Source organism: Triturus cristatus, chromosome 8, assembly GCF_964204655.1.
Source record: "Triturus cristatus chromosome 8, aTriCri1.1, whole genome shotgun sequence".
NCBI lineage: Eukaryota > Metazoa > Chordata > Amphibia > Caudata > Salamandridae > Triturus > Triturus cristatus.
Window position 1 is genome coordinate 1,244,227,496 of NC_140591.1, and position 23,062 is coordinate 1,244,250,557.

Here is a 23,062-nt window from a genome sequence, read left to right on the forward strand (position 1 = left end):
CTGAATTCCAGTGTTCCGGATATTACTATATATCTACATAGCAGGTCTACCTGTAATTTGGCTGTGTGTAGTGGAAAGGGTTTATGTAGAGGAATGGTGTTGCCCCTAGATTACTTGGTGTTGGATATAGTTGGGTGTTGGCAAGGGACACCCAATTATATCCAAATCTCCTCGGAAAGGAGCACCTCGCTCTGAAGTCGCATGTCTCTTATAATAGCAGCGTCACTGGAGCATGGTTCTTGACATAAGGGAAGGAAAATATCTCTCCATCTCTGAACTCAGTGCAATCCCCCTACATCTTTTAGCCAAACCTCTAAACATAGAAAGGAGATGTTGCTAATGATCAACATAGCTTTCATGTAGTAGACCAATTTAAGTCGGATTATAATAGTTCTCTTCTCTAAAAATTGTGAGACGGCTCTAGCCTCAGGAGCACCAGCCATCCATTATGGTTGCCTCTGGCAGAAGCCAAATCATTCACGCACACTTCTACACATCTTAAGGATGAAAATCATACAAAGAAACTCAATACATGCTAGCCTAGACAACATTACTAGCCTGTCAAGAGATCACATATTTTGCCAATGTAGTGCTCTTTCATCAGTGGCCCATTCCCATGCAGCCTCAGTTTTGTCAAAGAAAAGGGAGCAGGAGTTATTTATTAAATGTTCATGGCCTTCAGCTTAACTACATCAAATGACTTGCTTTACTTTTGAACTTGACTTGTATTGTATTGTACAGGAAATAGTAGGATGCAGGAGGATTGAAATTTAAGATCAAGAGTCACTCTTGTCTCCCTGCAAATCTCATCCCAGGCTTTATCATTCGGGATGTATGAAATCATCAGGTGCGGTGTAGCCTGGACAAAGGCCACTGTGAATGTCTTGTGTGCCCTCTCAATAATAAAACATGCTGAAGGTTTGACACTTTCTAGGGCATTTGTCGAGTCCAACAGGTTAGAGACCATTGACTTAAGCTCAAGGGCAGTGTCTTCTAGTTTGGATTTATGACCCACTGTTTCAGCACCTTTGTCAACAGCATTTTATAGCTCCTGTAGTAGGGCAACATCAGTTCCACCTCGCCATTCTTTTTCTACAGGACTAAGCGGGAGGATTGGATCGCTTGAAGAATGATTTCAGTGGATGATGCTTCGGAAGACTTGCAGTTGTCGCTTGTTGATTCATTATGCCTGTGTGATTTAATGTATCTGTCCATTTCAGGGCTTGAAAAATCCCAAAAATGGTACTAGTCCTGCAGGTCTAGTACCTTGAAAAATCTCCTCGACCTAACTGCAACCTACTTGACCTCCGTCTCTGAAAGCGGAGCAAATGTGACAAGTTAACAAGATTTAAAGGCATCTTTATTGCTCATTTTCTTTGTGAGCAATATAAATGCCTTTAAATCTTGTTATCTTGTCACATTTGCTCCGTTTTTAAAGACAGAGGACAAAAGTTGTGTGTTTTTCTACTCGCCAGAAAGGGCGAGTAGGACCTAAACATAGCTCGTCCTCATTAATTCTACCTCGCAAATGCGAGCGGGCGAGTGGATTTGTCGAGCTCTGCATTTTTGTCTGAGTAGCAGGGACTGCCCGCTATTTCCCTGTCCTGATCCAGGCCTACAGTTGCTGCCAGTATACTTTAAATCTCCTCAGATACAGTGTGGAGTCGAGGCAAGCGCCCACTCCCAACAATATATCCGACAGTGGATAACTTGTCTCCCTTCAGTGGCCCCAGGCCACCTGTTCCTGGCGCGAGCCCCTGACTAGTGTTACATCGTTGCAATCCTTGCCATGAACACATGCCAGTTATGTGCCAGAAGCACCCCTCCGAGGGATGGTAGCAATCCATGTCTTTGGATCCCTGGTGCGCCAGCCTTGAGTCAGCAGAGCTCCTGTAATCCCAGCAAATGCTCTACATGGTTTCCAGGCTCCTTCCTCAGGGTGCCTACCTTTAGATCACTCATTTTGATCAGGCAGAGGCCTCCACTAGGCACTCCCCTATGACCCAGGGGTCCAGCGACTATCTAACTCCCTCATTCACCCCACCAAGAACTGAAGGGGGTCTGGAAGCATCTCTGTCCATGTGCGTTGCGGAGGAGAGGAGGTGACAGGCACCACCTGCCAAAGAAGGAGCCTCTGTACTTTACCCTGTTCGCTCCGCCACCGCTGGGGTTTGCACACTTCCAAGCTGGTTGGAGCGGCACTGAAGGGAGGAGGCACACCCTGCCTCCTTGTCCACAGAGTGTCTGGTTTCAGTGCCAGCTTCCTTTACTCTGGCCTGATCTGGGCCGTGCCCACAATCTTGTCTCCATTAGGCCAACCTGGTGCAAAGGATTACCCCCCGCCCCCCAGTTTCATCATTGAACATGCCACTTTTCAACCCATCTAGCTTGTGCTGATTTATGTTTCTTTAAGGAATTAATGATGTAGGTGAGCTCAGCACTCCCTTAAGCTGGCATGCTAAAATGTTTGCATGGTAGTTGTCCAAAGTCTATAAATATTTATAGAGGATACATGTTGTGAGAAGTTGGCCTGGTATATGCTGTCCACTAGTTAAAGTGGGCACCTTGGACCGGTCCAAACAACCCTTATTGATGATTAGGTTAAAGACAACCTTTATTGAAAGCTATCCTAGTGGTAGCTATGTAGAGCAGCCTTCAGGCTAAGTCTCAAAGGAATGTAAAGCAGCTTGGTTTACCAGATTAGAACCTCCTGAATGACCAAATGAAAGGAGAACCACACAAGGAATATGTAAAATATATGTATTTATTACTAAACACTCTCTACTAATCTCTTTATGAGATTAGAGAACAAAGCACACAATATTAAATCACTAGAACATCAGTAAGTAGCACAATGCACAGCGGGCTCCAGGGGGAGACCGAACTATATACTAAGAAAGTGGTATAACAACCACGACGTGACTAGACACAGTGCCTAGAGCACGTAGAATCGCTGGGACCCCAAGGAACCACCCAAGGTAGTGACACAGGGGACCCACGGAGGACGGGTGCGGTGTGTGAACACAGGCGCGAGCACCGTACAACTCTATGGGAAAGTCGCGGTTGGAATTTTAAAGATTGAGGACAATTCGGAGAGGACTTTAAGGAAACCCAGTTAAACATAGAAGGTTCTAAGGCCAGCACCCTTGAGAGTAACGAGATACCCGTGTTACCTATCCCAGAGGAACCGGGTGCATAGGGGTCAAGTGATGTCGGAAACCTTCGTAGTTTTCAATGGCGTGATGCGGAAAAGTGCTGCTGCTGTGAAGATGAAGTGTCTGGTGTGATCCAAGCCTGGATCGGAGATGAGAAGAACCTGATAGCAGAGGGGACAGAGTCTGGGTCACATCGCAGTGACCAGGGGCACGATAGACGAATGCCCACCGATGTCGGGTGTTTGAGGTGAGAAGAGGTGAAGCTTGGCTCTGCAACCACGGGGACCAGGAGACGTCGACGACGACCAAAGTCCGGAGGTGAGCTGTCCCACGAAGGATGTCGAGTGCTGGGGGGGGGGGGGTCAGTGTCCGGATTGAACACCAACAAACCTTGGCAACTGCAACCCACGCGGGCAGAGGAAAGATGCTTCGGTGAGGACCAACAAGGTCCTGGGGACTCTCCAAGCTATGAAGAGTCGGGGCACGTCTGGAGCAACCAGGGAAGCCCACGGAAAGTCAAAGTTACCTTCACAGGGACCCACAGGTCAACGGACCAGGGATCGCGATGGAACCTCGAGCTGAATCACAAAATACCTGCCCACGGAACACTTGTAAGAGTGTAGGCTGTAAATCTTTGGTGGAATTACTGCTCGGGGTCAGGACTACAAGTAGCCCAAAGCACAGCCTCAGAGACCGCCAAAAAGCATATGCTGCTGCAAATGTACATGGTGCACAGGTGTTCGGGTTGCACAGTCCCCACGAGGGATACGGGCCTCAGAATTGCTGAGAGCACAGATCAACCTCAGGAACCCACCTACTGTGTTGCAGAAATCTTTGGAGTCCTCAGGAGCTGCAAACCGGTCAGATGCGTTTCAGGTGTCTGCCTTGCAAGGGAGTAACTCCTTTACTCCAAGGGAGATTCTTCAGTCATCCAGCGTCTTACAGATCGTCAAAGTACTTGATTTCTGTAGCTAAGTTTAGTCCAGGTAAAATCTAAAGTCCAGTAGTCAGGGGTTCCTACTTTATACCCATGGAAGTGGTGGGACAAACTCTGGGGACCCACCGATTGGAGGGTCAGGATAGAAGGGTGGCTACACCCATGTTCTTTGTCCAGTTTCGCGCCAGAGCAGGAGCAAATGGCTCCTGCAACCGGTTTGAGCTGGACTATGCACAGGGACACCAAATGTGCCCCCAGTGCAGACATATGAGCACTCTAAGTGCACCCACCCAGCCCCAATACACTAATGCCTGTCTGGGAGGTGGTTACCCCTTCCTGTGACAGGAAGCCTATTGTCAAGCCTTCCCCTGCTCGAGCTTGGCTCAGCAGCAGGAGGGCAGACTCGTGTCTGTGGCTGGCAGCATCCATTTTGTGATGCCCAGGTCGAGAAAGCCGGTCCCGGTTAGCCCGGTATCTCATTTGCCCCTCTAGGAGGGTGGAATCATACCTGCCCCGCCAGTTACTGGCGGGGAGGTATGATTCTAAGCCAAACACCATAGATTCTATGCAGCCTTTTTAAAGTTAGCATTTACCGTGAGGTTATAATGCACATAAGTATATATGGTTGGCTGCATCACAAACAACCCCGCAAAATAGTTTCCTAAGGCTGCAGAGGGGCTCTGCTCATGCAGGTGCACCCTCTCACATAAAATGCAGCACCCTGCCTTCAGGATTGATAAGGCCTGCCATAGGGGTGACTAATATGTTTATATGTGCAGTGATATAGGATAGATATAGTGAACCTATATCTAAGTAAGGGGTGCATGCACCACCTTACACCGACTGTTGTAGCAGACCTGTGGTGTCATTTTGAATGGTCTCCCAGGGGTGGCATAATACATCCTGCAGACTCTGGAAGGCCTCTGGTGTACCTATGACCTGGGAACATGGTATACCATATACTAGGGACTGATAAGGGTACCCCGGAATCCAATCTGGAGTGTACCTAAAGTACATGCAATCAATTTAGAGGGGAAAGAAGCTAGACTGGGGTCCTGGATAGCAGGATCCCAGTCAGTCTATGTCGAAAACAGTGAAACATCAGCAAAAAGTGGGGGTAACTGTAAGAAGCAGATCCTACTCTCCTTCTCATGTTTAAGTGTTTGCATAGACCTATTTCATCGTAGCGGGATTCATTAGCTGTCTAACGTACATAGTTGAGGTTCATAGGAGAATCGTGCATTTTTCGGTCCTCCATAAAATATTCATGCTTACTTGATATGTTGGTTGTGGTTAAATGTTCGAAAAATACATTCCTAGCATAACTTGAATTGTTGCATCATGGGAGACTAGGCCCATGACTGACGCTGTTCCACCCATGAATTGCAGACCAAGCTAAGCTAATAAGCCTTTGCAATTTGATAGCACGTTTATCTGGAAACCCCTTATGGCGTGTATTGGTATTGTGCTTATGAATTATTTGTGCCCCACTACTAAGGTCATATTACAGTGAGAGTTTAGTGAAGGAAGAGCTTTAAATAGTACAATTGGCAGTGAATGTGTTTCAGCTATAAAAGCCTCCCATTGGAGCAAGGTAAGTGGGCATTCAGAAGAATATCTAAGTGTTTATCTTGGATGGCACATAGACAGGCTTCCCAAAGTATAATTAAAAAAGATATACAATGTTAATCTATTAATGAGAAAGTTTTTTTGGGGCGGGGTTCCACTGGTATATTGCCAGCTTTGTATTATCCTTATGTAAATATTGACTGGAGAACTATGCAAACTATACAAATTTTGATCGTCTTGATTATGATGTGGGTGAAAGAGCTGAGCCATGCAAAATGCCAAGAAAAGCATAGGCAAGCGATACATGCTTTCAAGCAGACCTAAACAAATCTTGTTAAGGGCTTATTGTAATACAGCAAAACTGAGCCCTGAAAACCTGCATTGGATGGAGATAGGTTAGCAAAACTAAACCATCAAACATTCAACATTTTTGGTATAGTCTCTTGTAATACCTCAGTAGTTGAACATTGTGCACTCAGTAGATGGAAGTTTTTGGTTTTTCCATTCCCGATATTGACAATAAAATGATTCCAGTGCTTGTAGCTTGTCATGAGATGCACACTTGGTCCTTCATAGCATTTCACCAACTTAAAAGAAAGGGCCACTGCTCCATTTCCCACTTTAATACCTTATGCAGCACACACCTCTTGGGGTTGTCAAACACCATCAAACTAAAACAATGATCTGGCATGCAAGTACTAGTGATTATCAGCGGCTGAGATTTATTCAGGCATACTTATGGTGCCTGGGTACCCTGCTCCGGAGAACCTGGTTATTTATTCACTGTTACGTTTAGGCCTGATTATGTGTCTATTCCTTACAAATTCTGTGTATCCACTTGTTTAGATGGCTTTGACAGAAGTTGTTTTCTACTCATGTAGCTTAACTTTAAGAGATGTAATGAACTCTGTAGTTTCTAGCCAAACAATGTTTCAGTCTGTGAAATTCCCTAGAGTTAAGTTCATTCCTGGTCATGGGGAAGATGCTTTCAGAGAGGATATAAACTTCGATGCATGGCATGAAGGTTAAGCATATAAAAACAGTTCTAGTGGCAATAAGAGAGATTATTCTCTCCAGTTGAAGCTGTACTAGATTGTATAACACTGCGGTGGGGGGTGACATAGCACATGATGGTCGTAGTCTTGAGCCTGTTGGCAACACTTTAATTACAGGCAAATCATTGAACTCCTATTTCCAAACAAATATGAAGTTTAGGGTTATGTAATGCAATAGAGACCATCTGCTTATTTTGAGGATGGAAATTAATAAGTTAAATCTGTTTGGTTCCTAGTCATAAAATAAACGAACAGGGATAATGTCCTGATTATTTTCTAATAATCTTTACTTTTAGACCAGCCTTCCTCGTTACTATCCTTAAGCGCAAGATGAGTCCCCTCAATAAGAGACCTGTGATTCACTTGCCACCTACACTAAAAAATGTTGTTTTATTTTAACCTTGCCATTTTTATTTGGGTGTAGATATAGAATTGCAGTCAACAGCCACACATGATAGTAATGACTGAAAAGACCCTGCAAGGCAACAGCAAGTGGGGTTGCTCAGGTTAGCGGACAGTCTGTGACGAGGAAAGTTAGACGCAATATAATGAAGATTACCAATGTGTAATCGGGACAGTACCTCCTCGTCACAATGTTTACACATAAAGAAGTTGCTTTGGAAGGTTTCAATCAGTGACAAAACACAGAGTCACATTACCGTCATACAAGATTTTAAGTGATCCCCAAATCTATCAGAGGTAGGCACACAAAACCATGAAACTGCAGAAAGACAAGCGCAAAGAAAGTGAAATAAAAAGACAAATACACTCAATCTCTTGCATCACGTATTCACAGCCTGACGGCCTTACTCCACTGTAGGATGATTCTGATATTTGCAAGAAATAATTGCCCTTTACTGGAAAAGCAGGAAATAACTTTGTATCGTTTAGCAAAAAGAGAGGTGTCCTGGAAGGTGTCCTGGAACAGAGGCAATGAAGAGGGAAAGCATGAATGTAAAAGGTTAAAGCTGTCTGTAGAAGTAAAGAAAAGTCTGTATTGCTTAAAATAATGGAGCAGCTTATCGGAAATGAAGAATGCAATAAAAACATTATGCTGGGATAATTTTTAAAACTATACAAAAAAGGGGGTGGATGGAATGCTTGAATTAACCTTATCCACTGGTATTCTCATCATTATTTTGCACACTATGCCACCATAGCTTGAGTGATGGATGGAATCCTTGAATTAATCTGAGCCTCTAGTAATTACTCAGGCTGCATTCCAGTCCATCATTGTTTTTCACAGCATGCCCCCTCAGTTTGGACCCACTCATATGCAAATCAGTCTTGACCCTGCTTCAGTGGGAATAGTCTAGCCCAAACTGCCAGGCCAGGTCCTCACTCAACCGGCACACAAGCAACCCAAGTCCGATTTCTCCCTTGTTAGGGCTCATCATTCAAGTATAGATTGGTTCGGATTGGACTGATCCTACTAGTGCAGGGCCACGACTGATCTGCATATGGCTGTGCCCAAACAGTTGGCATGGTGGACAAAATAACAATAGGCTGGAATGCTACCTTGAGCAGTTACCTGTGGTTAGACTATTTGCAAGCATCCTCCCATTACCTTTTAAGTGCATCATTTTCAAATTGCAGCCAGCTGGAGAAGTACATAATTTTTACAAATCTGTATTATTTGTTTGCATAAAGCTTTTCATAACTTGCCTCCTATACCCAAGTGTATATTCATTTTTTTTTATTAATTCTTTTTTCATTTCCTGTAAAGGTATGGCAGAAAAGACTCAACTTCTTAAGTTGAATGTGCCAGCTACATTCATGCTAGTTGCTCTGGATGAAGGCCCTGGTCCTCCAATCAAATACCAGTATGCTGAGTTGGGAAAGTTGTACACTGTGGTGTCACAACTTATTCGCTGTTGCGATGTATCATCGCGTATGCAGTCTTCTATTAATGGTATGGTGTAAAGTAATTTTGTTTTAAGCACGTTTTATATTGCAAATGTTTAAATGCTACCTACGATTGAATGGCTATGCTTGTCAGCAATTTGAGCTGCAATGTAATTCAAAAGCTGGTTTTCCTTCAGTAACTGTTTATGCTGTGATACAGGAAGGAGGAGAAACGTTGGAGGAAAAAACCTCAATGGAATGCTTTAATCATACATGCTCTTGCTAGCTACTTTAGAGGAAAACTTTTTATTTAATCAGAACACCATTTAATACTCACTAGAGTATTGATCACATTTCCATTTTCTAAACTCAAGTGTAAAGCCCAACCTTCCTCAACTAATGGCACTTTCCCTTGATTGCATCCTTAATCTAGGAGCTAAACAGTGCTTTCTACTGGATTCCTCTCCATCTGCTTTAGTTAGTGAGTCATTGATGAGCAGGTCTGTCTCAAATTGAGCACAAATTACTTTAGACTTCCTCTAGCTTGTTGCATTAGGTATATCATTTCTAGATCTAAGCCATCCCCTTGCACATTACAATTCAATTCTGTGCTTGGTCATAAAGAAAATCCAACCTGTGCAACATTTGTTGACCTTTAGAATTACCTCTGTTGTGCCAACTACCACTATTATTGGAACGTCTCATAACTGAAGACCTGACAATAATTGAGATGGTGCAATCAACCTCCTCCCAGAAAGCACGGATCTCAGGTCAGATCCAAACAAGAAGTTTGAAGATAGCCCTTTCTGCAGCACACCTCACATCTCTTCCTGCAGCACGTCCAACACAATTTGAAGCCAGTTGGGTGTGTCGTACTTGGTGTAAGTATTTAAAATTGAATAACTTATCCCTGAAGTTGAGTGAATTGTTCTACAAACATGTTGCCATTGTATGTCGATAGTAATGACTTCACTGCTGTGTCCCACTTGCCCTACTCTTTACACTATTGTCCTTCTTGCTGTCCAGCATAGATTTACAGAGTCTCAAGCTCAATCTTCCCCGACTGTTCATATCCATGGCCTTGACTTAGGTGTCTAAAATGGTAGACACTGTAAACAAAAAACGTCTGAATGTCACACTCAACTCCTCTTTAAGTAAAAAATACAAGAAAATGTCCATTAACCCTACTTAGTCCCTCTTATTAAACTCCCAAAGGTCAGAATTTTTTTATTTTCATTAAAATCTTCTATCTGATTAGTGCTCTTCCTGTGTAATAATATACAGGCTTCTGGTTCAAAAGAATCTGAAACTTTTCAGAGCAACTACTCTTGCGCCCTGATAGGTGGTGCCATTTCCTCCCCCTGGATCCAGCGCTGTCCCTGAAAGTGACGACTCAGAGCCATATATAGGTACTAGCTCTGCACGCCGATGTCAGTTCCTTTCCCTAAAGTCCACAGGGTTCCAACCGTGTGGTGACTGCAGGAAAAAATGTCGATCACTAATCCATAGGATGTCTGTATTTGATGTCCAAGGTTTAGACATGGCCCCAGATCTTGCAATAAATGTGTTGTGATGCATCCAAAGGCCCTGAGGGTGTAAAAGTCAAAGATGAACATAGCTGAACACAAGAAATGAAGCTGGTGATCCCTAAAGCAGCAGACCCATTTCAGTTCCCACTCCCACTCAACGTTGCTGTCCTGAGGTAGACACAAGTTACGGTGCAAACCGAAGAAGTCCAAGAGGGACTCCTCACCATCTCATCTCTCTTTCTTGGGAGTCTGATCCAATGTTGGGGTTGAACTAAAATTGAACTTGCTTGTCTATTGCTTTACAAAACAAGGGTTCAAACAATACTGCTCTTTTCAACAGCCATCTTTTCATGCCTCCTGTTTCCTTTGCAAAAGCTAATTGGTTGAGAACCGGCAAATTACCAAGTATCCTTGTTGATAATGCAACAAACTTTGAGCATGGACTTCCAAGAAGGCAACTGAATGCATCCATGAGGAGCTCCCTGTGCCCCTTCAACATTCCCCCCACAAAGTGCTGGAAATAAGCTGACTGAAAATGCAGCATGAATAGGTGATGCCGATTAAGTATGTGCCCAAGGGGGTTATACTGCTGACAACCACAGTCTGCTATTGATTCCCCCTACTTCTCCCCCAGGCCTGCATACCAGTAGAGCCTAGAAGCTGTGCTTTGCTGCTTACAGGTTAGGCATGCACGCAGAGGGCTGTGACTGCTACAATCCGGCAGACTCTCCTTAGAACCCTGTGTTGTTGCATTGCATTGCATTCCTAGGCAGCACACTTAAATATGGAAGCTGCCGTCCATTTTTCTACATCCCTATTCCATCTGCTATGCAGTAGGCGTTCAGGGAATCGCTACTGCTGCACAGTGTCTCGTCGAGTGACTCCCAAAGCCAAGTCTAAACACATCCTCCAGTCCTTGATACCCTCTTGGTTGATTAGTGCGCTATACAAATCAACATAACATATTAACGGGGCAATCATGGTTGCCGCGATTTAGAACAGCTCCACGCGGCCACCCTAAATCTGATACAATTCTGCAACTACCCTACAACAGAATCACTGCCATCCTAAGAGCCACAGTTCGATAAGTACCCGCAGCACTACTGGACAGTTTCAGCGACCTGGACGCCCTCAGAGTTGCCGCGTGAGAGAGGTGGCCCGCAGAGACTACTTGGCTAGGCTGCATGGTTAGAGCGGTTGCTCGTGGCAGAGTGGGACAGTGATGCATTTGGCTGGGCGAGGTGCAGGGAGCGCAGTATAAGGTGACGGGGGGCCCTCCTGTGGATTTGGCGACTTCCCCCAGTGCCGCTTCTGCCCAGCGAGAGACACGCCTGGCCAACGGAGACAACTGCCGGTTCTGGTGATGGCCCTGAAGTTAAGATTGCGCTGTGCCCGCAGCGAATAGGCATAGACTGAGGGGGCTGCACTGTGTTGGGCAGCTCCCCGGGAGTGTCCCCGGATGCCACATGCAACTTTGGCAGCACAGAACCACAGTAGGAGGGGAAACAAATCTGATGATAGGGAGTGCTGGGCCCTGGGGGAAACTGGCATGGTAACACAGGGAGCGAATACCAGGCCAAGCCACAAGGAGGCTGATGACCAGAAAATATATTCCCACCCACTCTCCGATCCAGGGGAAGCGCCCTGGCCGAGACGAAGACGAGTCCCTGGAGCCTTTCAAGTTGTGTTGGCCCCGATTAATGGTGGCAGGGTGCCCCAGTACCGAGAGAGAGACAGACCCTGGGGCCCCACCAGAACACAGGGTGGACAAACGAAAGCGGGGGCCGTACATGAGGTAGCGCCTCTTGGGCTCCATGTTAACCTACTTGCCTCTCCTCAGTGTCCGAGGAGAATGTCTCAGAGACCCTCATAGCGCACCATGCCTTGTGCAGTGGTGTCAGGCGGGCCCTGGTTCCCTGGGGGCACCTAAATCATGCCCAGAGCACAGCTAAATGGCTCTTGGAGCCATCACCAAATGAAGTAAAGGGGTGGTGTGATCTCACTGCTCGGCACAAGAACACAGCAATATTGCACCCTATTAGGGGGCTACATGGAGGGTGGGTTCATCACTCGTGGAGACAGCCAAACCAGGTTTCGGTGCAGTCTGTAGCAGTGTGGGCCTCCACCCTAATTATTCCATGTTCCACCCTGAATTCACATCCAGAGTTGGTAGCTCCGAAGCATTGACGTTACTGGTGATCTGAAGACCTGACTGCACGTGCCACCCCACAGGGACGTGGTGGGGGCTGGGTGGGTCAATGGAAGAGCCAGATGTGCTAAGAGGTGAAGACCACACCCTTGTCCAACCGTGCAATTTGGCTAAGAACAAAGCACCACCTGGCACCAAACAAAGCACCCTAAACAAATATACTCAACCAAACGTGCCCTCTGCCATGTCAGGAGCAGGCAATCATGACGATACCGGAAAGTGCTGCCATCACGAGATGTCCTTGATGCCAATGTAGGTGCTGTGGGCTCAGAGGTCACATTGCTCCGCCAGGACATGCAAAATACAGTGGAGGGGATCACTGAGGCAGAAGCAGGTGTCTCAGGTGGAGGATTCAATCACATCCCTGAAACAAAATATGTCCAAGCTTACCTTCGTGACCAGGGACCTGGCAGCACGAGTGGAAGACACGGAGGGAAGGGAACACAGTAAAAACGTGCGATTCATTGGATTTCCCTGGTGTGAGGGTTCCTCAGTGGAGCGGGTTTTAGATCACTGCTCCAAGAGTTGCTGCTGTCGGGAGCCCTCTCTCCCTGCTTTGTGGTAGAATGGGCCCGTAGGGCTCTGTTGTGACACCCTCCCCGGGTGCCAGGTCCAGACTGAGAGAGAGAGAGAGAGAGAGAGATATATATTTATATATTTATTTCTCAAGTTTAGGTGGAAAGCAGCTCCTGTACAGAGCACTCTCAACGCCAGCAACACTCTAGATCTGCTCACCTCAAATGTCTGCTTTTCTATCAAAGTCTTAAAGCATAGGATTAGCACAGTGCTATCCTCGCCGAGATAGAAATGGACAAAGTCTTATGCCATTTCTTCAGCAAAGTCTTTAAGCACAGGACTAGCACAGTGCTGTGCTTGCCGAGCTGTAAAATGACAAAAGCCATTTACCACTCCAGGCACAGTATTACTGTGTCAGGGGTTGATTTTACTCATTTCAGGTTGGCTTGGTTGGTATTTTACCAATTCAAAGCTGTAATACTGTGCCTGGAGTGGTAAATGGCTTTTGTCATTTTACAGCCCGGCAAGGACAGCACTGTGCTAGTCCTATGCTACACATATACACACACACACCCAACCATCCTTGAACATGCCCGGCTACAGGAGAAACTCTTGTGGCAATTGCATACCACAATGATCTTTCTAGACTACACCAGGCTGGTGCAGCAACAGGGTCAGTCCTGCCTAGCAGCACCTCCGCAAGTTAAACATTCAGTATATGCTCCTATATCTCGCAAAACTCAGTGATTATACCAATCGCAGACACTCTTCTTTGATTCACCTGAGGAGGTGTTCCGGTGGACTGATGAAAGTATTCATGTTAAGCCTCACATCCCCTCCGCGCATAGACTCCGAGTCCTCTCAGGGCGACAGAGAGGTCCTCCCACAAGTTGGTTATTATTAGGGGGCAACTCCAAACCACATGAACAAAATCTGCACCCACAAAGTTGCATCTGAGGTATCGCAGATTATTAGTACACATCATCATGATCAATCTGTGTGATGTTAGTTGGTGAGTGTGTGTGTGTTTTTGTGTGAACTATGTATGTACAGTAGGATGTACATAAGTGTGTGCTACATGTTGGTCTGGCCACCCAGGAATCCATTTTATTTTCCTGCACTTCAGTGGTATTTAAGGTGGAGGTTGTAGAGAGCCCAAATAGCAATATGAATTGCATGCCTAATTTAATAGATACTTCTAGCCGCAGATTCCTTAGCTAAGAATTATTCCCAGCCGTCAGACTGGATCTCGAATTTATTTGTGAGCAGTACCCCTGCATGCCAGTAGGTGGCATAGTTTGGCTCCGCATGCCATCCTCCAGCTCCACATGCAATGGTCCGCGCTGGATGTGGCGTGCACGGTGCCTATATAGATGCCACCCCAGAGCGCTGATATCCGTTCTTTTCTTTCCGCACCAGTCCGCGTAGATCCTGAGAGAGCTACCCCCAGTCAATTTTTGACTTGCCCTTTTTCAAACTTTTGTCGCAGTTTGTTTAGATCTTTTTCCTGGTGTGGCGAGGATGTCTACTAGGAATGCTGGCTTCAATCTCTGCAGCTCCATGCTCCCCAAGGCCTTAAGGAAGCAGTCCCTCAAGCTCCTTACCGCTTGACGTGCGACATCGCAACGGTCTGAATTCTGGTCGAGTTGAAGATTCCAAATCAGAAGTGGAACCATTGGTCTTCGTCTCACAGTCCAAGTCGTTTGGGCGTTTTGATTAAGTCCCATAAGAAGGAAAAGAGTAAGAAATCAAAAATGTCTTCAACTTGACGCTCCCTCATCTTGTCGTAAGACTGTGACGGATAGGGTGATCATTGGAGGCCTGATTTCGTGGTTGAGCCTGCGCCTGGCAGCGCCTCCCTCAGTTTCCAGGAGCCAGAGCAACCCCTGCCCAACTTGGCAAATTTTATGAGGCCATGCACCGTATATTTGGGAAGCCCCTCCCCACTGGAGCGCTTTTGGACCCCACAGGGTTTGGAGGGACCACTACTGATTTTCTGCTGGCGGGTCCACCCCCGTTGCCAGTCTGGACCCTTGGATCCAGGGATGGATCCGGACCAGCGCAAGTTTTACCATCTCGACCTTCCCTGGTGCTGGTCCTGCTGTCGACATACGCGGCGCCAGCCCCATTCTCATCACTGACTCAGACACTGAGCCGCAGGGACATCATCCAACGCTGCTGTCAACTCAAGCCATACCCTCCAGACTGGAGCCTGAGCCCTATTCCTATGGGCTAGAACTTGCGGAATATTGGGAGGGGCCACTGGACACTGAAGAATACCAGCCCTTAGACCACAGCATGAACTGGTGTGGGGAATTGGATGTTGCCAGTGGACTGAACTCCTCCCCAGAAATTGGTATGGCTCCTCCTCCTACCATGGCTATGGAGGAGGGATCTTGTTTTTCTGTGGTGGTGCGAAGGGCGGCCGAGGTCCTGGACCCTAACCTGTCCTGAGTGACATTCAAGACTAACATCTTGACAGAGGTACTTCATCCGGGAGTTATCCCCTCAGAACTTCTTCTCCTATTTAATGAAGGCTTTATAGACGTCCTGCTTGGGACCTGTTCCAAGCCAAGCGGCTCCTGTGAATAGGAAAACTGCACGCCTACCATCACCGATGAGAGAGATGCAGCCAAGTTCATGATCAGATGTGGGCTTGTCACGATTATAAAACTTGTTTAATATCACTTTATTTTAAATGAGGGCTGGGCCATCGTGGGTCAAATCAGGAGGGAGAATGGTGAGCACTGCCTTCAGAGAATATGTGGATTTGGCCGGCCGTCTCAGGACGGCCAAACCCACATGCACAGTGAAGCTGTCTCCAACCCAGCTGCGTTGCTGGATAGGAGAGAGCAGGCAGAGACTCTCAGTCTCCCTGGGAGCACAAATCCTCCGCACTCAGGCCAATCCTGACGCTGCTCTCTTGCATCAGAGCAGCACCATGATTGGCCGCAGGGGAGGCTGGGAGCCTCTGCCTGCCGCAAAGAAGAAATAGAAGAGCTGCGTTTTGGCAGGCGCGATGCGGCAGTTAAGTTCTCCTTTTATTTTTTTATTTTACTACTTTCGTTGCCCCCCATCCCCCCTACGCCTCTCCACTCCGATGGAACACCACCCGCTACTGATGGGCATGGATGCTTTTGATTGTAAGTGCACTGGGTCCCTGCTAACCATGCCTTAGTGCCAGTGCTCTTTCCCTAAAATGATACAAATGTTGATTATAACCCAATTGGCAAGAACTTTAGCCCTCTTGTAAGACCCTGGTAAATGGTACTCCTGGTACCAAGGGAATTGGTACTAAAGGGGGTATCTAAGGGCTGCAGCGTGCATTATGCCACCCAAAGAGACCCACACACAAACTGCATGCAGACTGCCATAGCAGGATGTGTGAAATGGTGCAAGGCATTCTGAAAACACGACATTGCACATACCCTGTGTGCAATGCCCACAAAATGCATGTACTGTAAGTAAGTCACCCCTATAGCAGGTCTTTAGAGCCCTAGGGCAGGATGCATTATAGTACATGTGAGGGCACATCTGCATGGGCAGATTTGCCCCTGTGATGCCTAGTTCCATTGCTAGTCATTGCAAGTGTTCATGAAGCCATTCTAAGAGCATGTACTGGGCACTGGTCATTACGAGTTACCCAGCTACATGAATGCTTCACTGAAAGAAATGGTGTTTGGTATCAAACACCTCGTCTTAATAAATGTGCACTGATGCCAGTATCAGATTTGAGGACATGTACCCAGAGGGCACCTTAAAGGTGGCCCCTGTAACCCTACTAATCTCTTAGTGTTTTGGCTGACTGATATCCTCCAGACTGCCACCACAGATGAGTTTTCGACCCTCTGCAAGGAAGAGCCCATGCTCTCAGAGGTAAGAAACAATGGCTGTTGTCACCTCCTCCAGCAGGATGGTGAGCAATTTAGCGTATCAAGGCTAGAGTCTTCATGCGTCTTCCGCCTTTGTCATGCAACCCAGCTTCCACCCATACCTGGGGAATGACACCCCTTGGGGCCCATTTGGCACCAGAGCAGGCTGGAAATTAGATATTCAGCATGCGTTTTCACTCATAGGCTAGTCAGACCCTTCAGGTGGGCTACCTGAAGTGAACAGCCAAAGAAGGGTTTTACCAGGTTGGTCTTGGTGAAATAGAGACTTCTGGGTGAGGGTTATTCCCACTCGCTACTGGAAGGGGTTATATATGGGGTGTTGTCAACCTAGTGGTGGTTAGCCCATTGGCTACTACTATATACTCTGCTAAATGCCCCTAAATTTAGTATTAAGGTGTGAGAGTAAAGACTTTGTACCCTCCATCATGGGAAGGCTAGTGAAGGTGTTCACTGACAACACCACTGTGTTGTGATACTGCAGCAAATAGGGCAAGATGGGGCCGTCGTTCCTTTGTATAGAGGCCCTGTGGCTATAGACATGGCTGGAACGTCGGGGCATATCCTTGGTGGTTCAACAGCTGGTTGGTTCTCTGAGCGCTAGGGTGGACAAACTCAGCCAAAGATTCCTCGCGGATCACAAATGGCTTCTCTACCCAGAGGTGGCGCAAGGTAACTTTTAGCAGAGGAGAGGGCCTTCGTTAGATCTATTTTCCTCTGCCGAGAACACACATTGATAGCAGTTTTGCTTGCTGGAGTTTTCACAGGCGGCTGTACCTCGGAGACTCATTTCGTCTAGAGTGGAGCTCAGGCCTCATGTACGCCTTTCCACCTACACCACTTTTGCCCAGAGTTCTCAAGAAGATCAGGAATGACCGGACCCAAGTCATCCTTGTGGCTCCATATTGGGCATGGAGAGTTTGGTATCCTGAGCTGCTGAGCATTGCAATTGATCCTTAGATCAGGCTGCCCCTTCGGGAGGATCTTCTGTCACAGCAGCAGAGGAGGGTTCTCCACCTAAACCTATGCACGCTCCGCCGCCTTACGTGGAGATTGAGCAACGGCAGTTGACAGCTTTCGACCTTCCTTCTGAAGTATGTCACGTCATTCAGGCAACCAGGCATCACTCCAAGACGGTTCACGCCTGCCATTGGAAAACATTTGTGGCGTAGTGTGCAGAAAAAAATACTGATCCTCTTTCTGCCCCTCCTTCTGAAGTCTTGCTCTTCATTCTTTCCCTTGCCCAGCAGGGCTCTGCTCTGGGCACTCTTAAGTGCAGTCTGTCTGCTTTTTCTACCTTCTTGTGGCAATTTGACTAACCTTCATTGTTCAAGTCCCCTAATTTACATTAATTTCTAAAGGGTCTTGTTCATCTTTTCCCTCCTTCCCCATTTATCATGCCTCAGTGGGACCTTAATCAGGTCTTAACATTCTTAATGTTTGCTCCTTTCGAGCCTGTCCACAATTGTCCAATCAGGCTTCTGACATTGAAAGCAGCCTTCCTTGTGGCAATTACATCTGCCCACTGAGTGAGTGAGCTGTAGGCCTTATCATTTATGCTGCCTTACCTTTCTGTCTATCCTGACAAACTGGTGCATCGCACAAGGGCCTCCTGTAGGAAGGTGGATATCTGACTATGGTTACCCCCAACTTTTTGCCTAGTGTCTAGCTGGTTTTTCGACTTAGCTGGCCTGAGATCCTGCCATTCAGGGTCTCAGGCTGTCTGCTCTCTCTTTAAAATGGACTCCATGTACCCTAGGTACATACCCAATTGGTAAGGATCACCTTATTGGACCCTGTACAGTGTACCCTAGGTACCCAGGGCATAGGTGTACCCTAGGCCTCCCAGGGGAGGCAGCATGTATTATGCCACCCCTGGTCTGGCCTTCCAATCAGACACAACTGGCTGATCACTCAGCTGGGGCAAGGTCGTGTAATCACCCCTTGCTTAGATATAGTATACCTATATCTACCCTTAAAATAGACACATGTGTACCTATCAGCCACTCCTATGGCGGGCCTTAACAATCCTGGAGGCAGAGTGCTTGGTAACATATGAGATGGTGCTCTAGCATGAGCTGAGCCTGTCTGCAGCTTTCGGAACCATGTCCTTATAGCTGTTCTATGATATAGCCTACCATATACTCTTAAAGTGCCTTATAATCTTAAACGGTTATGGTAACTATGGTTTGGCTTTATCAAAACATGTCGTGTAAGGTGTCTAACACTGTGGAATAATACCCCCATCCCATTTCTGGTGATGAGGATATTATTCCCCCCTTCTAGAGGGAGAGACATGTTAAAATCCTACTTTGCTGTTTAACTCTGACCAAAGCCTCAGCATCACAAAATGGATGCTGCTGCCACAGACACGAGTCTGACCTCCTGCAGCTGGGAGCCCTCCCAGCCAGGGAGGCCTGGACAATAGGTTTCCTGCTATTAGTGTATTGGGGCAGGGAGGGCTAAAAGGAATGAGACACTGCCTGGGGCACACAAGGTGTCCCATGCATAGTCCAGTTCAAACCGGCGCTGGGGCACTCCAGACCCAGCTCTGGCGCGAAACTGGACAAAGGAAAGGGGGTGTAGCCACTCCCCTTCCTGGTCCTACCCATAGGAGGGACCTTGCAGGTAGCCCAGCCCACTAGCCCAGTATATCAGTAGGTAGCTGAGCCCTGCTAAATTAGATTAACCTGAATCTGCAACTTGTACAGAAACTCTGGACCTTCGACATTCGACCTCAGGAAGAAGACTGAAGAAATCTCCCTTGTGGCCAAGGAGTGACCACCCTGGGCAACCAGGCACCATCCAGCGACCGCTGCTTTGCTTTGCGACTGATCCTATGAGGGACAACTGCAGAGACTGACCAGCGCCGAGACTTCCAGACACCTCTGACCCAGATCCACATCTCCAGCGAAGCCGAGACCCGTGGAGGCGACGAGGGACGTGGGACCGGCGACTTGGGAAAAAGTGGCTAGTAACTGACTAGCGCGACTTCCGAGGCTCCCTCGAGGCTGTGCTTGGGGAATTGAGAAGCCCCACTCCCGAGCACCATCTGCAAAGAAGACCAGCTCCCCACACTTCACGTGTTCTGCGTGGTGCCCTTCTGCCCCTGTGTTGCTCGACGTGTTGTCCAGTTGCTGGCCCGTTGGCTAGTGACCTCTGCGACGACGAACCTTTGTTTTCAACTTGCTGGTCCGGCTCCTCCAGACTGGCACCCGCTCCTCTGTGAAAGAGAAGCACCCCAGACCTTCCTGGTCTGCACCAGAAGCAAGTCCTCCATCCTGCGTGGGTTCCGCTTGCCAAGGCTTGCTGGGTCCTGACTCGACTCCAACGCTGCCGACAGCAAGAGCCTTCGTGGGACAGCTCACCTCCTGGTCCTGGTCGTCCTCGACGCCTCCTGGTACCCGTGGCTGCTGCGACAAGCTTCACCTCTTCACCTGCATCTTCACGACATCGCCTGGTTCCTTCCCGGCTCCTGGCTGGTGACCTAGACTCTGTCCCTTCTGCTTGCAGGTTCCTTCCTTCTCGATCCCATCCTTGGGATCCACCGGACACTCTTCACTGACTGCCTGTCAGCAACTTTCCTTCAGGCATCCATAGGAGTCGACGACGACAACCCGACGCAAGTTCACACCGATGCACCCGCAGCCCGTGGGCTAGGTAACTTGAGCATTTCGGTGCTCACAAGGGTATTGACTATCCAAGGGTCTAGTTTCCAAGTCTCGACTTCCTAGCTATACCAGAAGTGTCCTAAAACTGTTAATTTCTAATAACTTATATTTCTATCGACTTTTACGCATTACGCGTGAGTGTTTCCACTCTGCACCTGAATCCCGTGGGCCTCCCACTTCCTAACCTTTGGTAGTATAGTGTAGCCCCAGCGATTCCCTAGGCCTAGGCCTATCCTGTGTTCGTGACAGTGGTCCTTATACCACTTACTTAGTATATGGTTTGCGTGGCCCCTATGGCCTAACTGTATTACTTACCTGTGTGACTTAATGTATGCTTAAATAAGACTGTGTTGTACTTACCTCGAATCTCATAAAGAGTGCGGAGGGTTTGACTAGAATAAATATTCTATTTTTATATACATCTGTTGTGGTGTCCTTTCATTTGGTATTCAAGGGATTACATATGGTATAACAGCTGGCTTCACATGCCATTCAGAGTTTAGCCTAAGACTGCTCTTGTCCATGCTACCACTAGGATAGCTGGTCTATAAGGTTGACTTTACAACCAATCACCATAAGGGTTGTTTGGACTGATACAAGGTGTGCACTAGAATTAGTGACATCATATATCAGGCCAACTTCTCACACCTCCTTTCAGCCAGAATTGGTCACCACATTTCATGTACGCAATCAATCACATTGCCTACCTTTTTCGCTCCTCCACATCCCTCTAAAGAAGAGGAGCGACACCACCGTCTGGACCCAAAAAGAGCATTATCGTTCTACCTTGACTTCACATGAGAGTTCCGGATGGATGGCCTACTCTTTGTGGGGTATGTTGGTGCAAAGAAAGGTCGAGCTGTGCGTAAGCAGACCATCTGTAAGTGGGACTTGCTCTGCATCAAAATCTGCTACGCACTGGCCAAGAATCAACCTCCTGAAGGCTTGCGGGCTCATTCCAACAGAGCGAAAGCTGCGACCACTGTGTTAGCACGTGCATTTCGGGTCATGGACATCTACCAGGCAGCAATGTGGGCATCTCTGCACATGTTTACCAAACTCTACTGTCTGAGCAGTCAGGTCTGTAGAGTTGAGCACTTCACCCGGTCGGTCCTGCTGGACTTCGCTTTTTGAAATTGGTCTACAGACCCTCCCTTCGGGAGGTACTGCTTGAGTATCTATTCAAAGGTAAGAAATCTGCGGCTACATGTCTCTATCAGATGAACAAGTTACTTACCTTTGGTAATGCTTTATCTAGTAGAGACTATATCTTGCCACAGATTCCCTACCGATCCACCCATCTTACTTGCTCTGCGAACAGATTTCTAGGCATAGGGTTGGACCCTTTCATATCCGTGATCTTTATGGCGCTGTGCTTCTGGCCTGGAAAGTCATGAAAATTAACTGACATCAGAGCACCTTGGTGGCGCCTATAAAGTTACTGCAATGTTGCTTCCGGCACAAACAACGCTAATGAAGTAAAGTGGAGCCAATCAACACCACCTTCTGGCACGCAGGGGTACTGCTCACAAAAAATCTGCCAGATCCAGTGAGGCCTGGATAAATTCAAAGGTAAGAAATCTGCGGCTAGATATAGTCTTTACCAGATAAGGCGTTACTGAAGGTAAGTAACTTGTTTGATGCTGAAGGTTTCTTTGCTGTAGCTTGATTCAATGCATGAGGCTAAGACCTTTTTCTTCGATTATTTCAACTGTCTGTGGTAGGGGTTGAGGGCTGTTTTGAAGGCGGTATTGTCCGCCGCGCCATCGCCTTTCTAGTTGTTTACTGTGTTATTTGGATGTTCTGAGATCTTCAGTGTTACCAGGTAGCCTGCTTGGTGGGCCTTCTGTGGGTGAGGTTGCCAATGGGATCTATGCTGTTGCCGCAGTTGGTGATCCTGTTGTTGAAGTTTCTGACATTCTAGTCTAGGTTGTTGGAGGAGATGGGGTGGGTAGTGTTAAGGGTGTTGATCCATGTGTCCTTTAAGACTGCTCCAGCTGCAGTGGGGGCGTTGGGCAGACTCAGTGTGGATGTCTGTGAGCTGGTGATGTTGAAGTGGACGATGGAGTGGTCAGTCAAGGTGAGTTGCTGTGGTTTGGCTGTACCTGATGCAGTCGCTGGAGTTGAAGATAGGGTTGAGCTTGTGGCGTGCATGGAGCCGTGGATGAGTTGGGTCAGTCAGATGTTCAAGCTGTCAAGGAGGTTGTTAGTGTTGTCATTGTGATCGTCAAGATGCAAGTTGAGTTCACAAAGGAAAATGTAATTGTTGGAGTCTATAAGTAGGGGGGCTATGACGTCGGCGTTGACTTTTTTTTTTTGTAAACTTTTTTTTGCCATTTGAATAAGAAAATCTTTTCATAGTAATATACGGTATATGAAGACCCCCCATCTAATCCCCCTATGCTATATGCATACACTCAGAAAGGACAATATGCTTAAAAAAATGAAATGGCCTTCTAGAGCCGATTCATACAAGTACCCCTACTCCATCCCATTCAAATGCAGAGCCTTACTGGTCCAATCCAGCATTTTCTCAACCTACCCTCTTATATAACTCACTTCTCTCAGGACAGGGTTTCCAGGTATTCTAGAAGTTAACCAAGTAACGCCGCCCAGGCCTGCAGGTCGTCCGTAAGCCTATTATCTCTGCGAGTTTTTCCGCATATGGCACTCTTCTGCTCATTCA

The 23,062-nt window shown here is 47.2% G+C and overlaps 1 protein-coding gene across 2 annotated transcripts in view; it reads left to right on the plus strand.

Moving 5' to 3' along the window:
* The window catches only part of USP9X (ubiquitin specific peptidase 9 X-linked), a 1,605,828-nt gene that overhangs the window by 1,423,561 nt on the left and 159,205 nt on the right, over positions 1 to 23,062 (plus strand). For both annotated transcript variants that reach the window (XM_085622934.1, XM_085622935.1), the window contains exon 39: positions 8,443 to 8,628. In XM_085622934.1, the coding sequence (XP_085479060.1) occupies positions 8,443 to 8,628 (186 nt within the window). The remainder of the gene's footprint in view (positions 1 to 8,442; positions 8,629 to 23,062) is intronic.